Here is a 20,235-nt window from a genome sequence, read left to right on the forward strand (position 1 = left end):
CACTGTGGTGATGGCCCAGGGTCCTGTGGTGAACCAGACACCGTGGTGAACCAGATACTGTGGTGATGGCCCAGGGTCCTGTGGTGAACCAGACACTGTGGTGAACCAGACACCGTGGTGAACCAGATACTGTGGTGATGGCCCAGGGTCCTGTGGTAAACCAAACACCATTGAAGACCCGGTCAGAGTGAGTGAGTCCCTGAGGTTCCGTGGGTGAGATGAACCCAGACAGTGTGGTGATGGCCCAGGGTCCTGTGGTGAACCAGACACCGTGGTGATGGCCCAAGGTCCTGTGGTGAACCAGACACCGTGGTGATGGCCCAGGGTCCTGTGGTGAACCAGAAACCGTGGTGATGGCCCAGGGTCCTGTGGTGAACCAGACACTGTGGTGATGGCCCAAGGTCCTGTGGTGAACCAGACACCGTGGTGAACCAGACACTGTGGTGATGGCCCAGGGTCCTGTGGTGAACCAGACACCGCGGTGATGGCCCAAGGTCTGTGGTGAACCAGACACCGTGGTGATGGCCCAGGGTCCTGTGGTGAACCAGACACCGTGGTGATGGCCCAGGGTCCTGTGGTGAACCAGACACCGTGGTGATGGCCCAGGGTCCTGTGGTGAACCAGACACCGTGGTGATGGCCCAGGGTCCTGTGGTGAACCAGACACCGTGGTGAACCAGACACTGTGGTGATGGCCCAAGGTCCTGTGGTGAACCAGACACTGTGGTGATGGCCCAAGGTCCTGTGGTAAACCAGACACCCTGGTGAACCAGACACTGTGGTGATGGCCCAAGGTCCTGTGGTGAACAAGACACTGTGGTGATGGCCCAAGGTCATGTGGTGAACCAGACACCGTGGTGATGGCCCAAGGTCCTGTGGTGAACCAGACACTGTGGTGATGGCCCAAGGTCCTGTGGTGAACCAGACACTGTGGTGATGGCCCAAGGTCCTGTGGTGACCCAGACACTGTGGTGAACCAGACACTGTGGTGAACCAGACAACGTGGTGATGGCCCAAGGTCCTGTGGTGAACCAGACACCGTGGTGATGGCCCAGGGTCCTGTGGTGAACCAGACACCGTGGTGATGGCCCAGGGTCCTGTGGTGAACCAGACACCGTGGTGATGGCCCAGGGTCCTGTGGTGAACCAGACACTGTGGTGATGGCCCACGGTCCTGTGGTGAACCAGACACTGTGGTGATGGCCCACGGTCCTGTGGTAAACCAAACACCATTGAAGACCCAGTCAGAGTGAGTGAGTCCCTGAGGTTCCGTGGGTGAGATGAACCCAGGCAGTGTGATCTTTTACCAGCAGGGGCAGAGAGGTGGCTGAGGCCACCGCTGGGGGTTGGGGCCAAGGCCAGGGGGCAGGGTGAAAGGGAGGGGCAGGTAGTCCCAGTCCCAACTCAACAGAGACATCTCTGAGTGCCTGCTGTGAGTGCCAAATGGTTAGTGGCTGGTCTAGGATCAGTTGTCTTTTAGATCATGATGAATAACATAATGTGGACAAGGGAGAACTGATCCTAGACCAGTACTCCTACTCCGAGAAGCTTTATTAATATCTATTATCTACAGCTTATTAATACAGGCCCAGGTCTTATTAATACAGGCCCAGGTCTTATTAATACAGGCCCAGGTCTTATTAATACAGGCCCAGGTCTTATTAATACATGCCCAGGTCTTATTAATACAGGCCCAGGTCTTTTAATACAGACCCAGGTCTTTTAATACAGGCTCAGGTTAATACTTTTAATACAGGTCTGGAGAATAATAGACCCAGGTCTTAAGTCTTTAATACAGGCCCATGTTAATACTTATTAATACAGGCCCAGGTCTTATTAATACAGGCCCAGGTCTTATTAATACAGGCCCAGGTCTTATTAATACAGGCCCAGGTTAATACTTATTAATACAGGCCCAGGTTAATACTTATTACTACAGGCCCAGGTTAATACTTATTACTAAAGGCCCAGGTCTTATTAATACAGGCCCAGGTCTTATTAATACAGGCCCAGGTCTTATTAATACAGGCCCAGGTCTTATTAATACAGGCCCAGGTCTTATTAATACAGGCCCAGGTCTTATTAATACAGGCCCAGGTCTTATTAATACAGGCCCAGGTCTTATTAATACAGGCCCAGGTCTTATTAATACAGGCCCAGGTTTTTTTTATACAGGCCCAGGTTTTTTTTTATACAGGCCCAGGTCTTATTAATACAGGCCCAGGTCTGGACTGGAGAATAATAAGACTGTCTCAGTTGATCCAATCCACTAACATCTTTTGAATGAACACATTCCTCACTTAGATGTGTGTGTGTGTGTGTGTGTGTGTGTGTGTGTGTGTGTGTGTGTGTGTGTGTGTGTGTGTGTGTGTGTGTGTGTGTGTGTGTGTGTGTGTGTGTGTGTGTGTGTGTGTGTGTGTGTGTGTGTGTGTGTGTGTGTGTGTGTCTTTACTATCATTCACGTGATGATGATTATTTTATCAAATCAATTAACTATATATAATATTATGATAATCAACTTAATTCTGTAACAATTAACTCATTAGCAATCTTGGGGCACCACAGAGTTTATTTAAACTTAACTCTTCAAGATATCTTCTATTTCAGTCATCAATCAGTCATTAATTAATTTACCTTCAGTCTCATTCTGAATGAAGCAAAATCTTTGGATAAATGACGAATCAGCGATATACAAACTGGCTTAATTATTTATTTACTAACTAACTAAACAATCACACAGAATTACATAAACCCAGAAACAGAATAGCTTACACATTGATGACTACATAATGCAATGAAAAGTCCCTAGTGGACTAAATGGCAGACACACTGGTGACACAAAATGGCAGATTCAAAAGGCTGAGGGAGAAATCAAAAAGCTCTTTAACCAATCAATCGCTCAGTGAGTTACAGCCTGTTTAATAACAGAACTACTAACATTAGATCTCTGTCAGCACAGTCTGTTTCTATCTGTGAGACCAGGAACATACGGTGCACTCGGGAAGTATTTATGCCCCTTCATTTCTTACACATCTTGTTACGTTACAGCATTAACTCTAAAATTGATTCAATAATTTGTTTCTCATCAATCTACACACAATATCCCGTAATGACAAAGTGAAAACAGTTTATTTAATTTTTGCAAATAAAAAATAATAAAAACAATAAAGAAAGATCTTATTTACATAACAAATCCGAGCAAAAACCAAGCAATGAGGTCAAAGGAGTCCGTAGAGCTCCGTGACAGGATTGTGTCGAGGCAGAGATCTGGAAAAGGGTACCAAAACATTTCTGCAGCATTGAAGGTCCCCAAGAACACAGTGTCCTCCATCATTCTTAAATGGAAGAAGTTTAGAACCACCAAGATTCTTCCTAGAGCTGGCAACCTGGCCAAACTGAGCAATCGGGGGAGAAGGGCCTTGGTCTGGGAGCTCCAGAGTTCCTCTGTGGAGATGGGAGAACCTTCCAGAAGGACAACCATCTCTGTAGCACTCTACCAATCAGGCCGTTATGGTACAGTGGCCAGATGGAAGCCACTCTTCAATAAAAGGCACATGACAGCCCGCTTGGAGTTTGCCAAAAGGCACCTAAAGGACTCTCTGACCATGAGAAACAAGATTCTCTGGTCTGATGAAACCAAGATTGAACTCTTTGGCCTGAATGCCAAGCGTCACATCTGGAGGAAACCTGTCACCGTCCCTACGGTGAAGCATGGTGGTGACAGCATCACGTCTGGAGGAAACCTGGCACCATTCCTACGGTGAAGCATGGTGGTGACAGCATCACGTCTGGAGGAAACCTGGCACCATTCCTACGGTGAAGCATGGTGGTGACAGCATCACGTCTGGAGGAAACCTGGCACCATCCCCTTACGGTGAAGCATGGTGGTGGCAGCCTCATGCTGTGGGGATGTTTTTCAGCAGCAGGGACTGGGAGACTAGTCAGGATCGAGGGAAAGATGAACAGAGCAAAGTACAGAGAGATCCTTGATGAAAACCTGCTCCAGAGCGCTCAGGACCTCAGACTGGGGTGAAGGTTCACCTTCCAACAGGACAACGACCCTAAGCACACAGCCAAGGCAACACAGGAGAGGCTTCGGTACAAGTCTCTGAATGTCATTGAGAGCCTGGACTTGAACCCGATCAAATATTTCTGGAGAGTCCTGAAAATAGCTGTGCAGCAACGCTCCCCATCCAACCTGACAGAGCTTGAGAGGATCTGCAGAGAAGAATGGGAGAAACTCCCCAAATACAGGTGTGCCAAGCTTGTAGCGTCATACCCAAGACGACTAGAGGCTGTAAGGTGCTTCAACAAAGTAATGAGTAAAGGGTCTGTATACTTATGTAAATGTGATATTTCCATTTGTTTTATATTTAAAACTGTTTTTGCGTCGTTATCATGAGGTATTTGTGTGTAGATGTATAAGGACATTTAATAAAATTAAATTTTAATAACATAACAAAATGTGTAAAAAGTGAAGGGGTCTGAATATATATATAATAATATATGCCATTTAGCAGACACTTTTATCCAAAGAGACTTACAGTCATGTGTGCATACATTCTACGTATGGGTGGTCCCGGGGATCGAACCCACTACCCTGGCGTTACAAGCGCCATGCTCTACCAACTGAGCTACAGAAGGAACCGAATACTTTCAAATGCACCGTATTCATCTGAAACACAACGCATCTGAAACACAACGCGTCTGAAACACAACGCGTCTGAAACACAACGCGTCTGAAACACAACGCGTCTGAAACACAACGCGTCTGAAACACAACGCGTCTGAAACACAACGCGTCTGAAACACAACGCGTCTGAAACACAACGCGTCTGAAACACAACGCGTCTGAAACACAACGCGTCTGAAACACAACGCGTCTGAAACACAACGCGTCTGAAACACAACGCGTCTGAAACACAACGCGTCTGAAACACAACGCATCTGAAACACAACGCATCTGAAACACAACGCATCTGAAACACAACGCATCTGAAACACAACGCATCTGAAACACAACGCATCTGAAACACAAAATGATTCTGTAATTGTAGGTGGAACGATCAAAGCATCTGTGACAGAAACTGAATGAAACTGTAAATGAGAAACTCATTCATACTTTTCTCAAGGTGGGGCTGAGAACCAGGTACCTCCCTTCTTCACTTCCTGGACCTCCCTCCCCACCCCCATCTCCCTCCCTGCCAAGACCTCCTCCGCCCCCAGCCTGGACCTAAGGGTGTTACCTGAAGGTCTCCTCCTGGAGCTGTTCTAGCTGTGTCTGCAGCTGCAGGTGTCTTCGTCCTACAGGGCTGTTCAGGTCTTCTATGGAGTCAGACTGGTTGAGACGCTCCATGAGGATCTGGTTCTCAGCCAGGAGACTACCCCTCTCCTCCTGTAGCGCTGCCACCTAGTGGGGAATATTTGTCATTACACATACCGATCATCTGCGATTTACTGAAAGTCTTTACAAAAACATTTGACTTTTCTCTTTCGTAAACATGAAAAGTACAGTACTTTAAAATCTGAATTGTTCTTCAACAGCAAAAGTTTTTTTTTTTTTTCATGACCACATTTTATGATCACAAACAATTGATTTCAAATCAGGAAAAAAGCAAGCACACAAAAACAACAAAACCAAACCCACAAAGTCTTAGTACAGAGCAAACTAGGCAACATGCTTTTATGTGGCTTTCTCAACAACGTGTTGGCAGGATCATACTCACTCCACACAGAAGCCAAGCAGCAGTGGGGTGTTTGAGAAACAGCCAACTACTGTGTATGACTTCATCAAAACAGGCAGTGAAATGTACCTTAACAGCTGATAAAGGGACCTAACCCAATAACAGAGACCTACTGCACTGTGAAACACCTAACCCAATAACAGAGACCTACTGCACTGTGAAACACCTAACCCTATGCCAGAGACCTACTGCACTGTGAAACACCTAACCCTATGCCAGAGACCTACTGCACTGTGAAACACCTAACCCTATGCCAGAGACCTACTGCACTGTGAAACACCTAACCCTATGCCAGAGACCTACTGCACTGTGAAACACCTAACCCAATAACAGAGACCTACTGCACTGTGAAACACCTAACCCAATAACAGAGACCTACTGCACTGTGAAACACCTAACCCAATAACAGAGACCTACTGCACTGTGAAACACCTAACCCTATGCCAGAGACCTACTGCACTGTGAAACACCTAACCCTAGAATACAGACCTACTGCACTGTGAAACACCTAACCCTATACCACAGAGACCTACTGCACTGTGAAACACCTAACCCAATAACAGAGACCTACTGCACTGTGAAACACCTAACCCAATAACAGAGACCTACTGCACTGTGAAACACCTAACCCTATGCCAGAGACCTACTGCACTGTGAAACACCTAACCCTATGCCAGAGACCTACTGCACTGTGAAACACCTAACCCAATAACAGAGACCTACTGCACTGTGAAACACCTAACCCAATAACAGAGACCTACTGCACTGTGAAACACCTAACCCTATGCCAGAGACCTACTGCACTGTGAAACACCTAACCCTATGCCAGAGACCTACTGCACTGTGAAACACCTAACCCTAGAATACAGACCTACTGCACTGTGAAACACCTAACCCTATACCACAGAGACCTACTGCACTGTGAAACACCTAACCCAATAACAGAGACCTACTGCACTGTGAAACACCTAACCCTAGAATAGAGACCTACTGCACTGTGAAACACCTAACCCTAGAATACAGACCTACTGCACTGTGAAACACCTAACCCTATGCCAGAGACCTACTGCACTGTGAAACACCTAACCCTAGAATACAGACCTACTGCACTGTGAAACACCTAACCCTATGCCAGACACCTAACCCTATGCCAGATACCTACTGCACTGTGAAACACCTAACCCTAGAATACAGACCTACTGCACTGTGAAACACCTAACCCTAGAATACAGACCTACTGCACTGTGAAACACCTAACCCTATGCCAGATACCTACTGCACTGTGAAACACCTAACCCTAGAATACAGACCTACTGCACTGTGAAACACCTAACCCAATAACAGAGACCTACTGCACTGTGAAACACCTAACCCTAGAATACAGACCTACTGCACTGTGAAACACCTAACCCTATGCCAGATACCTACTGCACTGTGAAACACCTAACCCTAGAATACAGACCTACTGCACTGTGAAACACCTAACCCAATAACAGAGACCTACTGCACTGTGAAACACCTAACCCTAGAATACAGACCTACTGCACTGTGAAACACCTAACCCTATACCACAGAGACCTACTGCACTGTGAAACACCTAACCCTAGAATACAGACCTACTGCACTGTGAAACACCTAACCCTAGAATACAGACCTACTGCACTGTGAAACACCTAACCCTAGAATACAGACCTACTGCACTGTGAAACACCTAACCCTAAAACAGAGACCTACTGCACTGTGAAACACCTAACCCTATAACAGAGACCTACTGCACTGTGAAACACCTAACCCTATAACAGAGACCTACTGCACTGTGAAACACCAGTTCAACAACAAACATGTCTCTCTGGAGCCAGAAGGAATCACATGTTAAAGTGAAGGAACTCTCTTCTCCAACCACAATACCTTACTACTCTGTCATAGACTTACTACTCTGTCATAGACTTACTACTCTGTCATAGACATTACTACTCCTTCATAGACATTACTACTCTTTCATAGACATTACTACTCTTTCATAGACATTACTACTCTTTCATAGACATTACTACTCTTTCATAGACTATACTACTCTTTCATAGACTATACTACTCTTTCATAGACTATACTACTCTTTCATAGACTATACTACTCTTTCATAGACTATACTACTCTTTCATAGACTTTACTACTCTGTCATAGAAGCAAATGCTAACTAATGCATGGATCTCCACCTAGGTGGATGTGGAACTGCATAGAGGACCAATGAGTCCATTGGCAGTTGGCAGCCAAGTAAATTAACTCCCCCGTTGGCCATCCGTTGAGGAGGTCCCCCCGTTGGCCATCCGTTGAGGAGGTCCCCCGTTGGCCATCCGTTGAGGAGGTCCCCCGTTGGCCATCCGTTGAGGAGGTCCCCCGTTGGCCATCCGTTGAGGAGGTCCCCCGTTGGCCATCCGTTGAGGAGGTCCCCCGTTGGCCATCCGTTGAGGAGGTCCCCCGTTGGCCATCCGTTGAGGATCCGTCCCCCGTTGGCCATCCGTTGAGGAGGTCCCCCGTTGGCCATCCGTTGAGGAGGTCCCCGTTGGCCATCCGTTGAGGAGGTCCCCGTTGGCCATCCGTTGAGGAGGTCCCCGTTGGCCATCCGTTGAGGAGGTCCCCGTTGGCCATCCGTTGAGGAGGTCCCCGTTGGCCATCCGTTGAGGAGGTCCCCGTTGGCCATCCGTTGAGGAGGTCCCCGTTGGCCATCCGTTGAGGAGGTCCCCGTTGGCCATCCGTTGAGGAGGTCCCCGTTGGCCATCCCCCGTTGGCCATCCGTTGAGGAGGTCCCCGTTGGCCATCCGTTGAGGAGGTCCCCGTTGGCCATCCGTTGAGGAGGTCCCCGTTGGCCATCCGTTGAGGAGGTCCCCCGTTGGCCATCCGTTGAGGAGGTCCCCGTTGGCCATCCGTTGAGGAGGTCCCCGTTGGCCATCCGTTGAGGAGGTCCCCGTTGGCCATCCGTTGAGGAGGTCCCCGTTGGGTCCATCCGTTGAGGAGGTCCCCGTTGGCCATCCGTTGAGGAGTTGGCCATCCCCCGTTGGCCATCCGTTGAGGAGGTCCCCGTTGGCCATCCGTTGAGGAGGTCCCCGTTGGCCATCCGTTGAGGAGGTCCCCGTTGGCCATCCGTTGAGGAGGTCCCCGTTGGCCATCCGTTGAGGAGGTCCCCGTTGGCCATCCGTTGAGGAGGTCCCCGTTGGCCATCCGTTGAGGAGGTCCCCCGTTGGCCATCCGTTGAGGAGGTCCCCGTTGGCCATCCGTTGAGGAGGTCCCCGTTGGCCATCCGTTGAGGAGGTCCCCGTTGGCCATCCGTTGAGGAGGTCCCCGTTGGCCATCCGTTGAGGAGGTCCCCGTTGGCCATCCGTTGAGGAGGTCCCCCGTTGGCCATCCGTTGAGGAGGTCCCCGTTGGCCATCCGTTGAGGAGGTCCCCGTTGGCCATCCGTTGAGGAGGTCCCCGTTGGCCATCCGTTGAGGAGGTCCCCGTTGGCCATCCGTTGAGGAGGTCCCCGTTGGCCATCCGTTGAGGAGGTCCCCGTTGGCCATCCGTTGAGGAGGTCCCCGTTGGCCATCCGTTGAGGAGGTCCCCGTTGGCCATCCGTTGAGGAGGTCCCCGTTGGCCATCCGTTGAGGAGGTCCCCCGTTGGCCATCCGTTGAGGAGGTCCCCGTTGGCCATCCGTTGAGGAGGTCCCCGTTGGCCATCCGTTGAGGAGGTCCCCGTTGGCCATCCGTTGAGGAGGTCCCCGTTGGCCATCCGTTGAGGAGGTCCCCGTTGGCCATCCGTTGAGGAGGTCCCCGTTGGTCCCCGTTGGCCATCCGTTGAGGAGGTCCCCGTTGGCCATCCGTTGAGGAGGTCCCCGTTGGCCATCCGTTGAGGAGGTCCCCGTTGGCCATCCGTTGAGGAGGTCCCCGTTGGCCATCCGTTGAGGAGGTCCCCGTTGGCCATCCGTTGAGGAGGTCCCCGTTGGCCATCCGTTGAGGAGGTCCCCGTTGGCCATCCGTTGAGGAGGTCCCCGTTGGCCATCCGTTGAGGAGGTCCCCGTTGGCCATCCGTTGAGGAGGTCCCCGTTGGCCATCCGTTGAGGAGGTCCCCGTTGGCCATCCGTTGAGGAGGTCCCCGTTGGCCATCCGTTGAGGAGGTCCCCGTTGGCCATCCGTTGAGGAGGTCCCCGTTGGCCATCCGTTGAGGAGGTCCCCCGTTGGCCATCCGTTGAGGAGGTCCCCCGTTGGCCATCCGTTGAGGAGGTCCCCGTTGGCCATCTGTTGAGGAGGACCCCCGTTGGCCATCTGCATGTTTCTCTACTGCTCTATTCTCTAGGCTAGAGGTTAAGAGTGTTGGGCCAGTAATGAAAAGGTCGCTGGTTTGAATTCCTGAGCAGACTCTGTGAAATATGTTAACGTCCCCTTGAGCAAGGCACTTAACCCTAATTGCTCCTGTAAGTAGCTCTGGATAAGAATGTCGACTAAATGAGTATAATGTTAATGTAAAATGGTGAGACAGAACACTGCTGCCAAGACCAAAAACCAAGCACCCAAGCACTTCCTACCATTGGGACGTCTTGGTAACACACTAGGAAGTAAACATGGGGAGGGGGAGGAGAATTAGTCTGGACGGGCAGGGTGGGTGGTTCTTGGTGAGACACAGAACTGAGGTGGGCATGACAGGACAGCTGACTAATACGCCACACAAGCTGTGTCCCAAATGGCACACTTCTCCCTAAATAGTGCACTACTTTTGACCAGGGTCCCATAAAGCATCCCATAGAGCTCTGGTCAATAGTAGTGTACTACAGAGTGAATAGGGTGCCATTAAGGGTGCCATTAGGGAGGCAGACACAGTCAAAGGAGCCTGGATTTCAAACAGGAGATGCTGTTATAGAAGCAGAGAGCACACTTCAAATCCAGGGCTTTCAATTCACACGTCAAATGACAGGGACTGAGAGAAATTAGGAATAAAAAGATTATTTACCCTCTCCTCTAGTTCAATATACTCTAACCTCAGTCTATCTCGCTGCTCCTGTACATGGAAAGCCTTCAAAGCAAGGCACAGAGTAATAGAGGTTCAGTGCAGACAGGTCAGGAGAATAGATCGGGACACGAGAACGGGACAGGACAGGAGAATAGAACAGGACAGGAGAACAGGACAGGAGAATAGAACAGGACAGGAGAACAGGACAGGAGAATAGAACAGGACGGGAGAACAGGACAGGAAAATAGGACAGGACGGGAGAATAGGACAGGAAAATAGGACAGGACAGGAGAATAGGACAGGAGAATAGAACAGGAGAACAGGACAGGAGAACAGGACAGGAGAATAGAACAGGACAGGAGAATAGGACAGGAGCATAGAACAGGACAGGATAATAGAATAGGACAGGAGAATAGAACAGGACAATAGGACAGGACAGGAGAATAGAACAGGAGAATAGAACAGGACAGGAGAATAGAACAGGACAGGAGAATAGAACAGGACAGGAGAATAGAACAGGACAGGAGAATAGAACAGGACAGGATAATAGAACAGGAGATTAGAATAGAACAGGACAGGAGAATAGAACAGGACAGGAGAACAGGACAGGATAATAGGACAGGACAGGATAATAGGACAGGATAATAGGACAGGACAGGAGAATAGAACAGGACAGGAGATTAGAACAGGAGAATAGAACAGGACAGGAGAATAGGACAGGATAATAGGACAGGACAATAGGACAGGACGGGAGAATAGGACAGGACAGGAGAATAGGACAGGACAGGATAATAGAACAGGAGATTAGAATAGAACAGGACAGGAGAATAGAACAGGACAGGAGAACAGGACAGGATAATAGAACAGGACAGGAGATTAGAACAGGAGAATAGAACAGGACAGGAGAATAGGACAGGAGAATAGAACAGGACAGGAGATTAGAACAGGACACGAGAATAGAACAGGAGAATAGAACAGGACACGAGAATAGAACAGGAGAATAGAACAGGACAGGAGAATAGGACAGGAGAATAGAACAGGACAGGAGATTAGAACAGGACAGGAGAATAGAACAGGAGAATAGAACAGGACAGGAGAACAGGACAGGAGAACAGGACAGGAGAACAGGACAGGAGAACAGGACAGGAGAACAGGACAGGAGAACAGAACAGGACAGGAGAATAGGACAGGACAGGAGAATAGGACAGGAGAACAGGACAGGACAATAGGACAGGACAGGAGAATAGGACAGGATAATAGAACAGGACAAGAGAATAGGACAGGAGAATAGGACAGGAGAATAGAACAGGACAGGATAATATGACAGGACAGGACAGGAGGACAGGACAGGAGAATAGAACAGGACAGGAGAATAGAACAGGACAGGAGAATAGAACAGGAGATTAGGACATGACAGGAGAATAGAACAGGAGATTAGAACAGGACAGGAGAATAGAACAGGAGATTAGAACAGGACAGGAGAACAGGACAGGAGAATAGAACAGGACAGGAGAATAGGACAGGACAGGACAATAGGACAGGACAGGAGAATAGAACAGGAGAATATAATAGGACAGGATAATAGAACAGGACAGGAGAATAGAACAGGAGAATATGACAGGACAGGAGAATAGGACAGGAGAATAGAACAGGACAGGAGAATAGGACAGGACAATAGAACAGGAATAGGACAGAGAATAGAACAGGAGAATATGACAGGAGAATAGAACAGAAGAATAGAACAGGAGAATAGGACAGGAGAATAGACAGGACAGGACAATAGGAGAATAGGACAGGAGAATAGAACAGGAGAATAGAACAGGGAGAATAGAACAGGAGAATAGGACAGGACAGGAGAATAGGACAGGATAATAGGACAGGAGAATAGGACAGGATAATAGGACAGGATAATAGGACAGGATAATAGGACAGGATAATAGGACAGGACAGGAGAATAGGACAGGACAGGAGAATAGAACAGGAGAATAGAACAGGACAGGAGAATAGGACAGGAGAATAGGACAGGACAATAGGACAGGATAGGAGAATAGAACAGGACAGGAGAATAGGACAGGACAGGAGAATAGAACAGGACAGGAGAATAGAACAGGACAGGAGAATAGAACAGGACAGGAGAATAGAACAGGACAGGAGAATAGGACAGGACAATAGGACAGGACAGGAGAATAGAACAGGAGAATAGAACAGGACAGGAGAATAGAACAGGACAGGAGGACAGGACAGGAGAATAGGACAGGACAGAGAATAGGACAGGACAGGAGAATAGGACAGGAGAATAGGACAGGAGAATAGAACAGGAGATTAGAATAGAACAGGAGAATAGAACAGGACAGAGAATAGAACAGGAGAATAGGACAGGAGAATAGGACAGGACAGGAGATTAGAACAGGACAGGAGAATAGAACAGGAGAATAGAACAGGACAGGAGAACAGGACAGGAGAATAGAACAGGACAGGAGAATAGAACAGGAGAATAGGACAGGACAGGAGAATAGGACAGGACAATAGAACAGGACAGGAGAATAGGACAGGAGAATAGAACAGGACAGGATAATATGACAGGACAGGACAGGAGGACAGGACAGGAGAATAGAACAAGACAGGTGAATAGGACAGGACAGGTGAATAGGACAGGAGATTAGGACATGACAGGAGAATAGAACAGGAGATTAGAACAGGACAGGAGAATAGAACAGGACAGGAGAATAGGACAGGAGAATAGGACAGGACAATAGGACAGGACAGGAGAATAGAACAGGAGAATAGGACAGGAGAATAGAACAGGAGAATAGAATAGGACAGGATAATAGAACAGGACAGGAGAATAGAACAGGAGAATATGACAGGACAGGAGAATAGGACAGGAGAATAGAACAGGACAGGAGAATAGGACAGGACAGGACAATAGGACAGGACAGGAGAATAGAACAGGAGATTAGAATAGAACAGGACAGGAGAATAGAACAGGACAGGAGAACAGGACAGGATAATAGAACAGGACAGGAGATTAGAACAGGAGAATAGAACAGGACAGGAGAATAGGACAGGAGAATAGAACAGGACAGGAGATTAGAACAGGACACGAGAATAGAACAGGAGAATAGAACAGGACAGGAGAATAGAACAGGAGAATAGAACAGGACAGGAGAACAGGACAGGAGAATAGAACAGGACAGGAGATTAGAACAGGACAGGAGAATAGAACAGGACAGGAGAACAGGACAGGAGAACAGGACAGGAGAACAGGACAGGAGAACAGGACAGGAGAACAGAACAGGACAGGAGAATAGGACAGGACAGGAGAATAGGACAGGAGAATAGGACAGGACAATAGGACAGGACAGGAGAATAGGACAGGATAATAGAACAGGACAAGAGAATAGGACAGGAGAATAGGACAGGAGAATAGAACAGGACAGGATAATATGACAGGACAGGACAGGAGGACAGGACAGGAGAATAGAACAGGACAGGAGAATAGAACAGGACAGGAGAATAGAACAGGAGATTAGGACATGACAGGAGAATAGAACAGGAGATTAGAACAGGACAGGAGAATAGAACAGGAGATTAGAACAGGACAGGAGAACAGGACAGGAGAATAGAACAGGACAGGAGAATAGGACAGGACAGGACAATAGGACAGGACAGGAGAATATAATAGGACAGGATAATAGAACAGGACAGGAGAATAGAACAGGAGAATATGACAGGACAGGAGAATAGGACAGGAGAATAGAACAGGACAGGAGAATAGGACAGGACAATAGAACAGGAGAATAGGACAGGAGAATAGAACAGGAGAATATGACAGGAGAATAGAACAGAAGAATAGAACAGGAGAATAGGACAGGAGAATAGGACAGGACAGGACAATAGGACAGGACAGGAGAATAGGACAGGAGAATAGAACAGGAGAATAGAACAGGACAGGAGAATAGAACAGGAGAATAGGACAGGACAGGAGAATAGGACAGGATAATAGGACAGGAGAATAGGACAGGAGAATAGGACAGGATAATAGGACAGGATAATAGGACAGGATAATAGGAAGGACAGGAGAATAGGACAGGACAGGAGAATAGGACAGGATAATAGGACAGGAGAATAGAACAGGAGAATAGGACAGGAGAATAGGACAGAAATAGGACAGGATAGGAGAATAGAACAGAAGAGAATAGAAGGACAGGAGAATAGAACAGGACAGGAGAATAGAACAGGACAGGAGAATAGAACAGGACAGGAGAATAGAACAGACAGGAGAATAGGACAGGACAATAGGACAGGACAGGAGAATAGAACAGGAGAATAGAACAGACAGGAGAATAGAACAGGACAGAGGACAGGACAGAGAATAGGACAGGACAGGAGAATAGGACAGGACAGAGAATAGGCCAGGAGAATAGGACAGGACAGAAATAGAACAGGATTAGAATAGAACAGGAGAATAGAACAGGACAGGAGAATAGAACAGGAGAATAGGACAGGAGAATAGGACAGGAGAGATTAGAACAGGACAGGAGAATAGAACAGGAGAATAGAACAGGACAGGAGAACAGGACAGGAGAATAGAACAGGACAGGAGAATAGAACAGGAGAATAGAACAGGAGAACAGAACAGGACAATAGAACAGGACAGGAGAACAGACAGGAGAATAGAACAGGACAGGATAATATGACAGGACAGGACAGGAGAACAGAACAGGAGAATAGAACAAGACAGGAGAATAGGACAGGACAGAATAGGACAGGAGATTAGGACATGACAGGAGAATAGAACAGGACAGGAGAATAGAACAGGACAGGAGAATAGACAGGAGAATAGGACAGGATAATAGGACAGGACAGGAGAATAGGACAGGAGAATAGAACAGGAGAACAGGAACAGGACAGGAGAACAGGAGAATATGACAGGACAGGAGAATAGAACAGGAGAACAGAACAGGACAGGAGAATAGGACAGGACAGGACAATAGGACAGGACAGGAGAATAGAACAGGAGAATATAATAGGACAGGAGAATAGAACAGGAGAATAGGACAGGAGAATAGAACAGGAGAATATGACAGGACAGGAGAATAGAACAGGAGAATAGAACAGGAGAATAGAACAGGAGAATAGGACAGGATAATAGGGACAGGAGAATAGGACAGGAGAATAGGACAGGAGAACAGAACAGGAGAACAGAACAGGACAGGAGAACAGGAGAGAATAGAACAGGAGAACAGAAATAGAACAGGAGAACAGAACAGGAGAATAGGACAGGAGAACAGGACAGGAGGACAGAACAGGAGAACAGAACAGGAGAGGACAGGAGGACAGGACAGGAGAATAGAACAGGAGAACAGGAGAGGACAGGAGAATAGAACAGGAGAATAGGACAGGAGAATAGGAGAGGACAGGAGAATAGAACAGGAGAATAGAACAGGATAATAGGACAGGACAGGATAATAGGACAGGACAGGAGAATAGAACAGGAGAATAGAACAGGAGAATAGAACAGGAGAATAGGACAGGACAGGAGAACAGGACAGGACAGGAGAACAGGACAGGAGAATAGAACAGGACAGGAGAACAGGACAGGAGAATAGGACAGGACAGGAGAATAGGACAGGATAATAGGACAGGACAGGATAATAGGACAGGAGAATAGAACAGGACAGGATAATAGGACAGGACAGGATAATAGGACAGGACAGGACAATAGAACAGGACAATAGGACAGGACAATAGGACAGGACAGGAGAATAGGACAGGACAGGACAATAGAACAGGACAGGAGAATAGAACAGGACAGGAGAATAGAACAGGACAGGAGAATAGGACAGGACAGGAGAATAGGACAGGAGAATAGACAGGACAGGAGAATAGAACAGGAGAATAGAACAGGATAATAGAATAGGACAGGAGAATAGAACAGGACAGGAGAATAGAACAGGAGAATAGGACAGGACAGGAGAATAGAACAGGACAGGAGAATAGAACAGGAGAATAGAACAGGACAGGATAATAGGACAGGAGAATAGGAACAGGACAGGAGAATAGAACAGGAGAATAGAGAATAGAACAGGAGAATAGGACAGGACAGGAGAATAGAACAGGAGAATAGAACAATGTTATCAAACAGAAGAGAGAACAGACATAGTGAACACAGTACTCGGTTGTAGAATAGCAGAATGAAGAAACCCTAGATGACGTTTGGTTTTAGTGGTGGGAGCCTAAATGGAATGCCGTCCTACCACGATTAAGGGACTGTCACCAAGAAGTCTTCATGGGTCTAACAGACTCCAAATTAAAAATCTGACTTTTGTCTCAGATCTGGGTTGGGTCTGATTTAATTGCCAAGGGTCTCGGGTATGTGTAAAAAAAAAACATTTTTTAAAGGGTATTTACCCGGCCAGACCCGTCGTCTGTTCATTTAATTTAATGTGCGTGACGTAGTGAGAACTGCGTGAGCGTGTCATCTGTGTCAGCCAATTGCAACTCAATAAAACGTATAGCTTATGTGTCCTGCTGAAAGCGGATCTGGGGCTGCTCACCTCACGTACACCTGCTGCTGAGGAGAGAGAGTGAAAGGAGTCTTGACCTAGGCTACTGTTGACTGGGAAGATGGAGGCCTTTTTCATTGAAGTAAAACATTAATTAGAGAAGAAAGAGGACAGGGAAAGGAAGCCGACAAGCGGAATGTCCTCGGGGACAAACGTTTTCATATTGTGGTGGACAAACGAGATGAACGTTGGCCAATGAACGTGTGCAGCTTGTGTTTGGAGGTTTGATGCAATAGTATTTATTATAATTAGTGTTATCATTATTATTATTATTGTATATCATTATTACTATTTTATGCCTATTTAAGAATCTAGAACAGTTACATTTCTATGAGACGTTTTCATTGGCTAAATTAAGTTGGAACCTTCTTGTTAATGTTGTGCTCCGGATTTAGTTAAAGGCGGGTTAAAAGGAGGCCTGTTATAAAATAAATATAATTAGCCCATTGTCGTCAATTGTAAATGAGAACTTGTTCTCAACTGGCCTACCTGGTTAAATAAAGGTGAAATAAAAAATTAAAACTTTGTTGGTAATTGCTGCAATATAGTCCAAGTCTGTTCAAAAGTTTTTAAACAAGGTTTTTAAACATGTTCTTTATTAGAATATGCAACAAATGTTTTCGTTTCATTCTGTTGAGCCATTTTCTTCTTCGGGCCAAATGAAGTTTAAACTGGAATGCTGTGGTTGATGTTTTTAAGGACGAGTAACTGTGGATCATTTGGCCAATGGTGTTCCTATATCGATGGTGCTGTCAGGACCCAGGCGGAGGTGACTTTCTCTCCCTCTTTCTACTCTCAGATCTGAACCGGTCTGAACCGGTCTGAACTGGTCAGTTTGGTTCTGTTTTTCCACAGGCCTTTACGGAACGGGTCTGAAGGTCCTCAGGTCCATTCGGAAACGCGTCTCCATTTAAAATGCATAAATAATGTATTTATGCATATCGGGATCGGGCGGGAAAGACACAGATTTATTTCAGGAACGGGTCCAACCTTTTTAGACCAGCGAAGACCTTAACCGTTAACTTTTACCCCTGGTATTCATATGGAGGTTTTAACCATTATACTGAGGATATTTATTCCATCAACCATTATAACAAAGGTTTGACTTACTTTCAACTATAGGACACCATCGTGAACCTATGACCTTCTACTACGGCTGTACAGTATCTAGTTGAAGGCAGAGACAACATTAGTCACGTAAAGGAATAAACCCAAAACTTAAGGCCAACCTGCATGTCCAGCTCGTGACATCTCTGTGCGATCTCCTCCTTGGTGGCTAGAGCCTCGTTCAAATCCTCCACCGTCTTCTTCAGCTAAAAATACAACTAGTATGTCGGAATTAACATGGAAAAATACTAAATAAAGGCTGATAATACAAAATAACACGATTTTAGTGTAACACACAGTGTAATGTAGCAAGAGAACATTCTCCGTTAACGTCTCACCTGTCTATCGATGTCAGCGTCTGAGTCGTTTCCTCCCATTACAGGGCACTCTTTGCTCATCAACTACAACAGAGAGAATCATACATAGTGTGATGTCATCTGTTATAACACATGGATACTCTACAGTGTGATGTCATCTGTTATAACACATGGAGATCAGACACAGTGTGATGTCATCTGTTATAACACATGGATACTCTACGCAGTGTGATGTCATCTGTTATAACATGGATGTCATCTGTTATAACACATGGATACTCTACATCTGTTAGTGTGATGTCATCTGTTATAACACATGGATACTCTACGCTGTTATAACACATGGATACTCTACGCAGTGTGATGTCATCTGTTATAACACATGGATACTCTACGCAGTGTGATGTCATCTGTTATAACACATGGATACTCTACGCAGTGTGATGTCATCTGTTATAACACATGGATACTCTACGCAGTGTGATGTCATCTGTTATAACACATGGATACTCTTACGCAGTGTGATGTCATCTGTTATAACACATGGATACTCTACGCAGTGTGATGTCATCTGTTATAACACATGGATACTCTACGCAGTGTGATGTCATCTGTTATAACACATGGATGTGATGTCATCTGTTATAACACATGGAGATCAGACACAGTGTGATGTCATCTGTTATAACACATGGATACTCTACGCAGTGTGATGTCATCTGTTATAACAGTGTGATGTCATCTGTTATAACACATGGATACTCTACGCAGTGTGATGTCATCTGTTATAACACATGGATACTCTACGCAGTGTGATGTCATCTGTTATAACACATGGATACGCACGTGTGATGTCATCTGTTATAACACATGTGATACTCTATAACACATGGATACTCTAGTGTGATGATGTCATCTGTTGTCATATAACACATGGATACTCTACACAGTGTGATGTCATCTGTTATAACACATGGATACTCTACGCAGTGTGATGTCATCTGTTATAACACATGGATACTTCTCGCAGTGTGATGTCATCTGTTATAACACATGGATACTCTACGCAGTGTGATGTCATCTGTTAACACATGGATACTCTACGCAGTGTGATGTCATCTGTTATAACACATGGATACTCTACGCAGTGTGATGTCACTGTTACACATGGATATCTACGCAGTGTGATGTCATCTGTTATAACACATGGATACCACATGGATACTCTACGCAGTGTGATGTCATCTGTTATAACACATGGAGTGTGACTCACATGGATACTGTGATGTTATAACACATGGATACTGTGATGTCATCTGTTATAACACATGGATACTCTACGCAGTGTGATGTCATCTGTTATAACACATGGATACTCTACGCAGTGTGATGTCATCTGTTATAACACATGGATACTCTACGCAGTGTGATGTCATCTGTTATAACACATGGATACTCTACGCAGTGTGATGTCATCTGTTATAACACATGGATACTCTACGCAGTGTGATGTCATC

General features: G+C 46.5%; 1 protein-coding gene across 5 annotated transcripts in view; it reads right to left on the reverse strand.

The window, feature by feature from the left end:
* Positions 1 to 20,235, reverse strand: part of LOC123989564 (protein Hook homolog 3-like) — a 73,941-nt gene that overhangs the window by 38,484 nt on the left and 15,222 nt on the right. For 3 of the 5 annotated variants that reach the window (XR_006830569.1, XR_006830568.1, XM_046290678.1), the window contains exons 6-9: positions 18,740 to 18,802; positions 18,524 to 18,607; positions 10,726 to 10,788; positions 5,245 to 5,408 (exon numbers count right to left, since the gene is read on the reverse strand). Coding sequence is in view for 2 of the 5 variants with exons in the window: in XM_046290678.1 (XP_046146634.1) it covers positions 5,245 to 5,408; positions 10,726 to 10,788; positions 18,524 to 18,607; positions 18,740 to 18,802 (374 nt within the window). In the remaining 3 variants the exon portion in view is untranslated. The remainder of the gene's footprint in view (positions 1 to 5,244; positions 5,409 to 10,725; positions 10,789 to 18,523; positions 18,608 to 18,739; positions 18,803 to 20,235) is intronic. The other 2 variants (XR_006830570.1, XM_046290679.1) reach the window with 1 other exon arrangement.

The sequence above is a fragment of the Oncorhynchus gorbuscha genome, linkage group LG11 (assembly GCF_021184085.1).
Source record: "Oncorhynchus gorbuscha isolate QuinsamMale2020 ecotype Even-year linkage group LG11, OgorEven_v1.0, whole genome shotgun sequence".
NCBI lineage: Eukaryota > Metazoa > Chordata > Actinopteri > Salmoniformes > Salmonidae > Oncorhynchus > Oncorhynchus gorbuscha.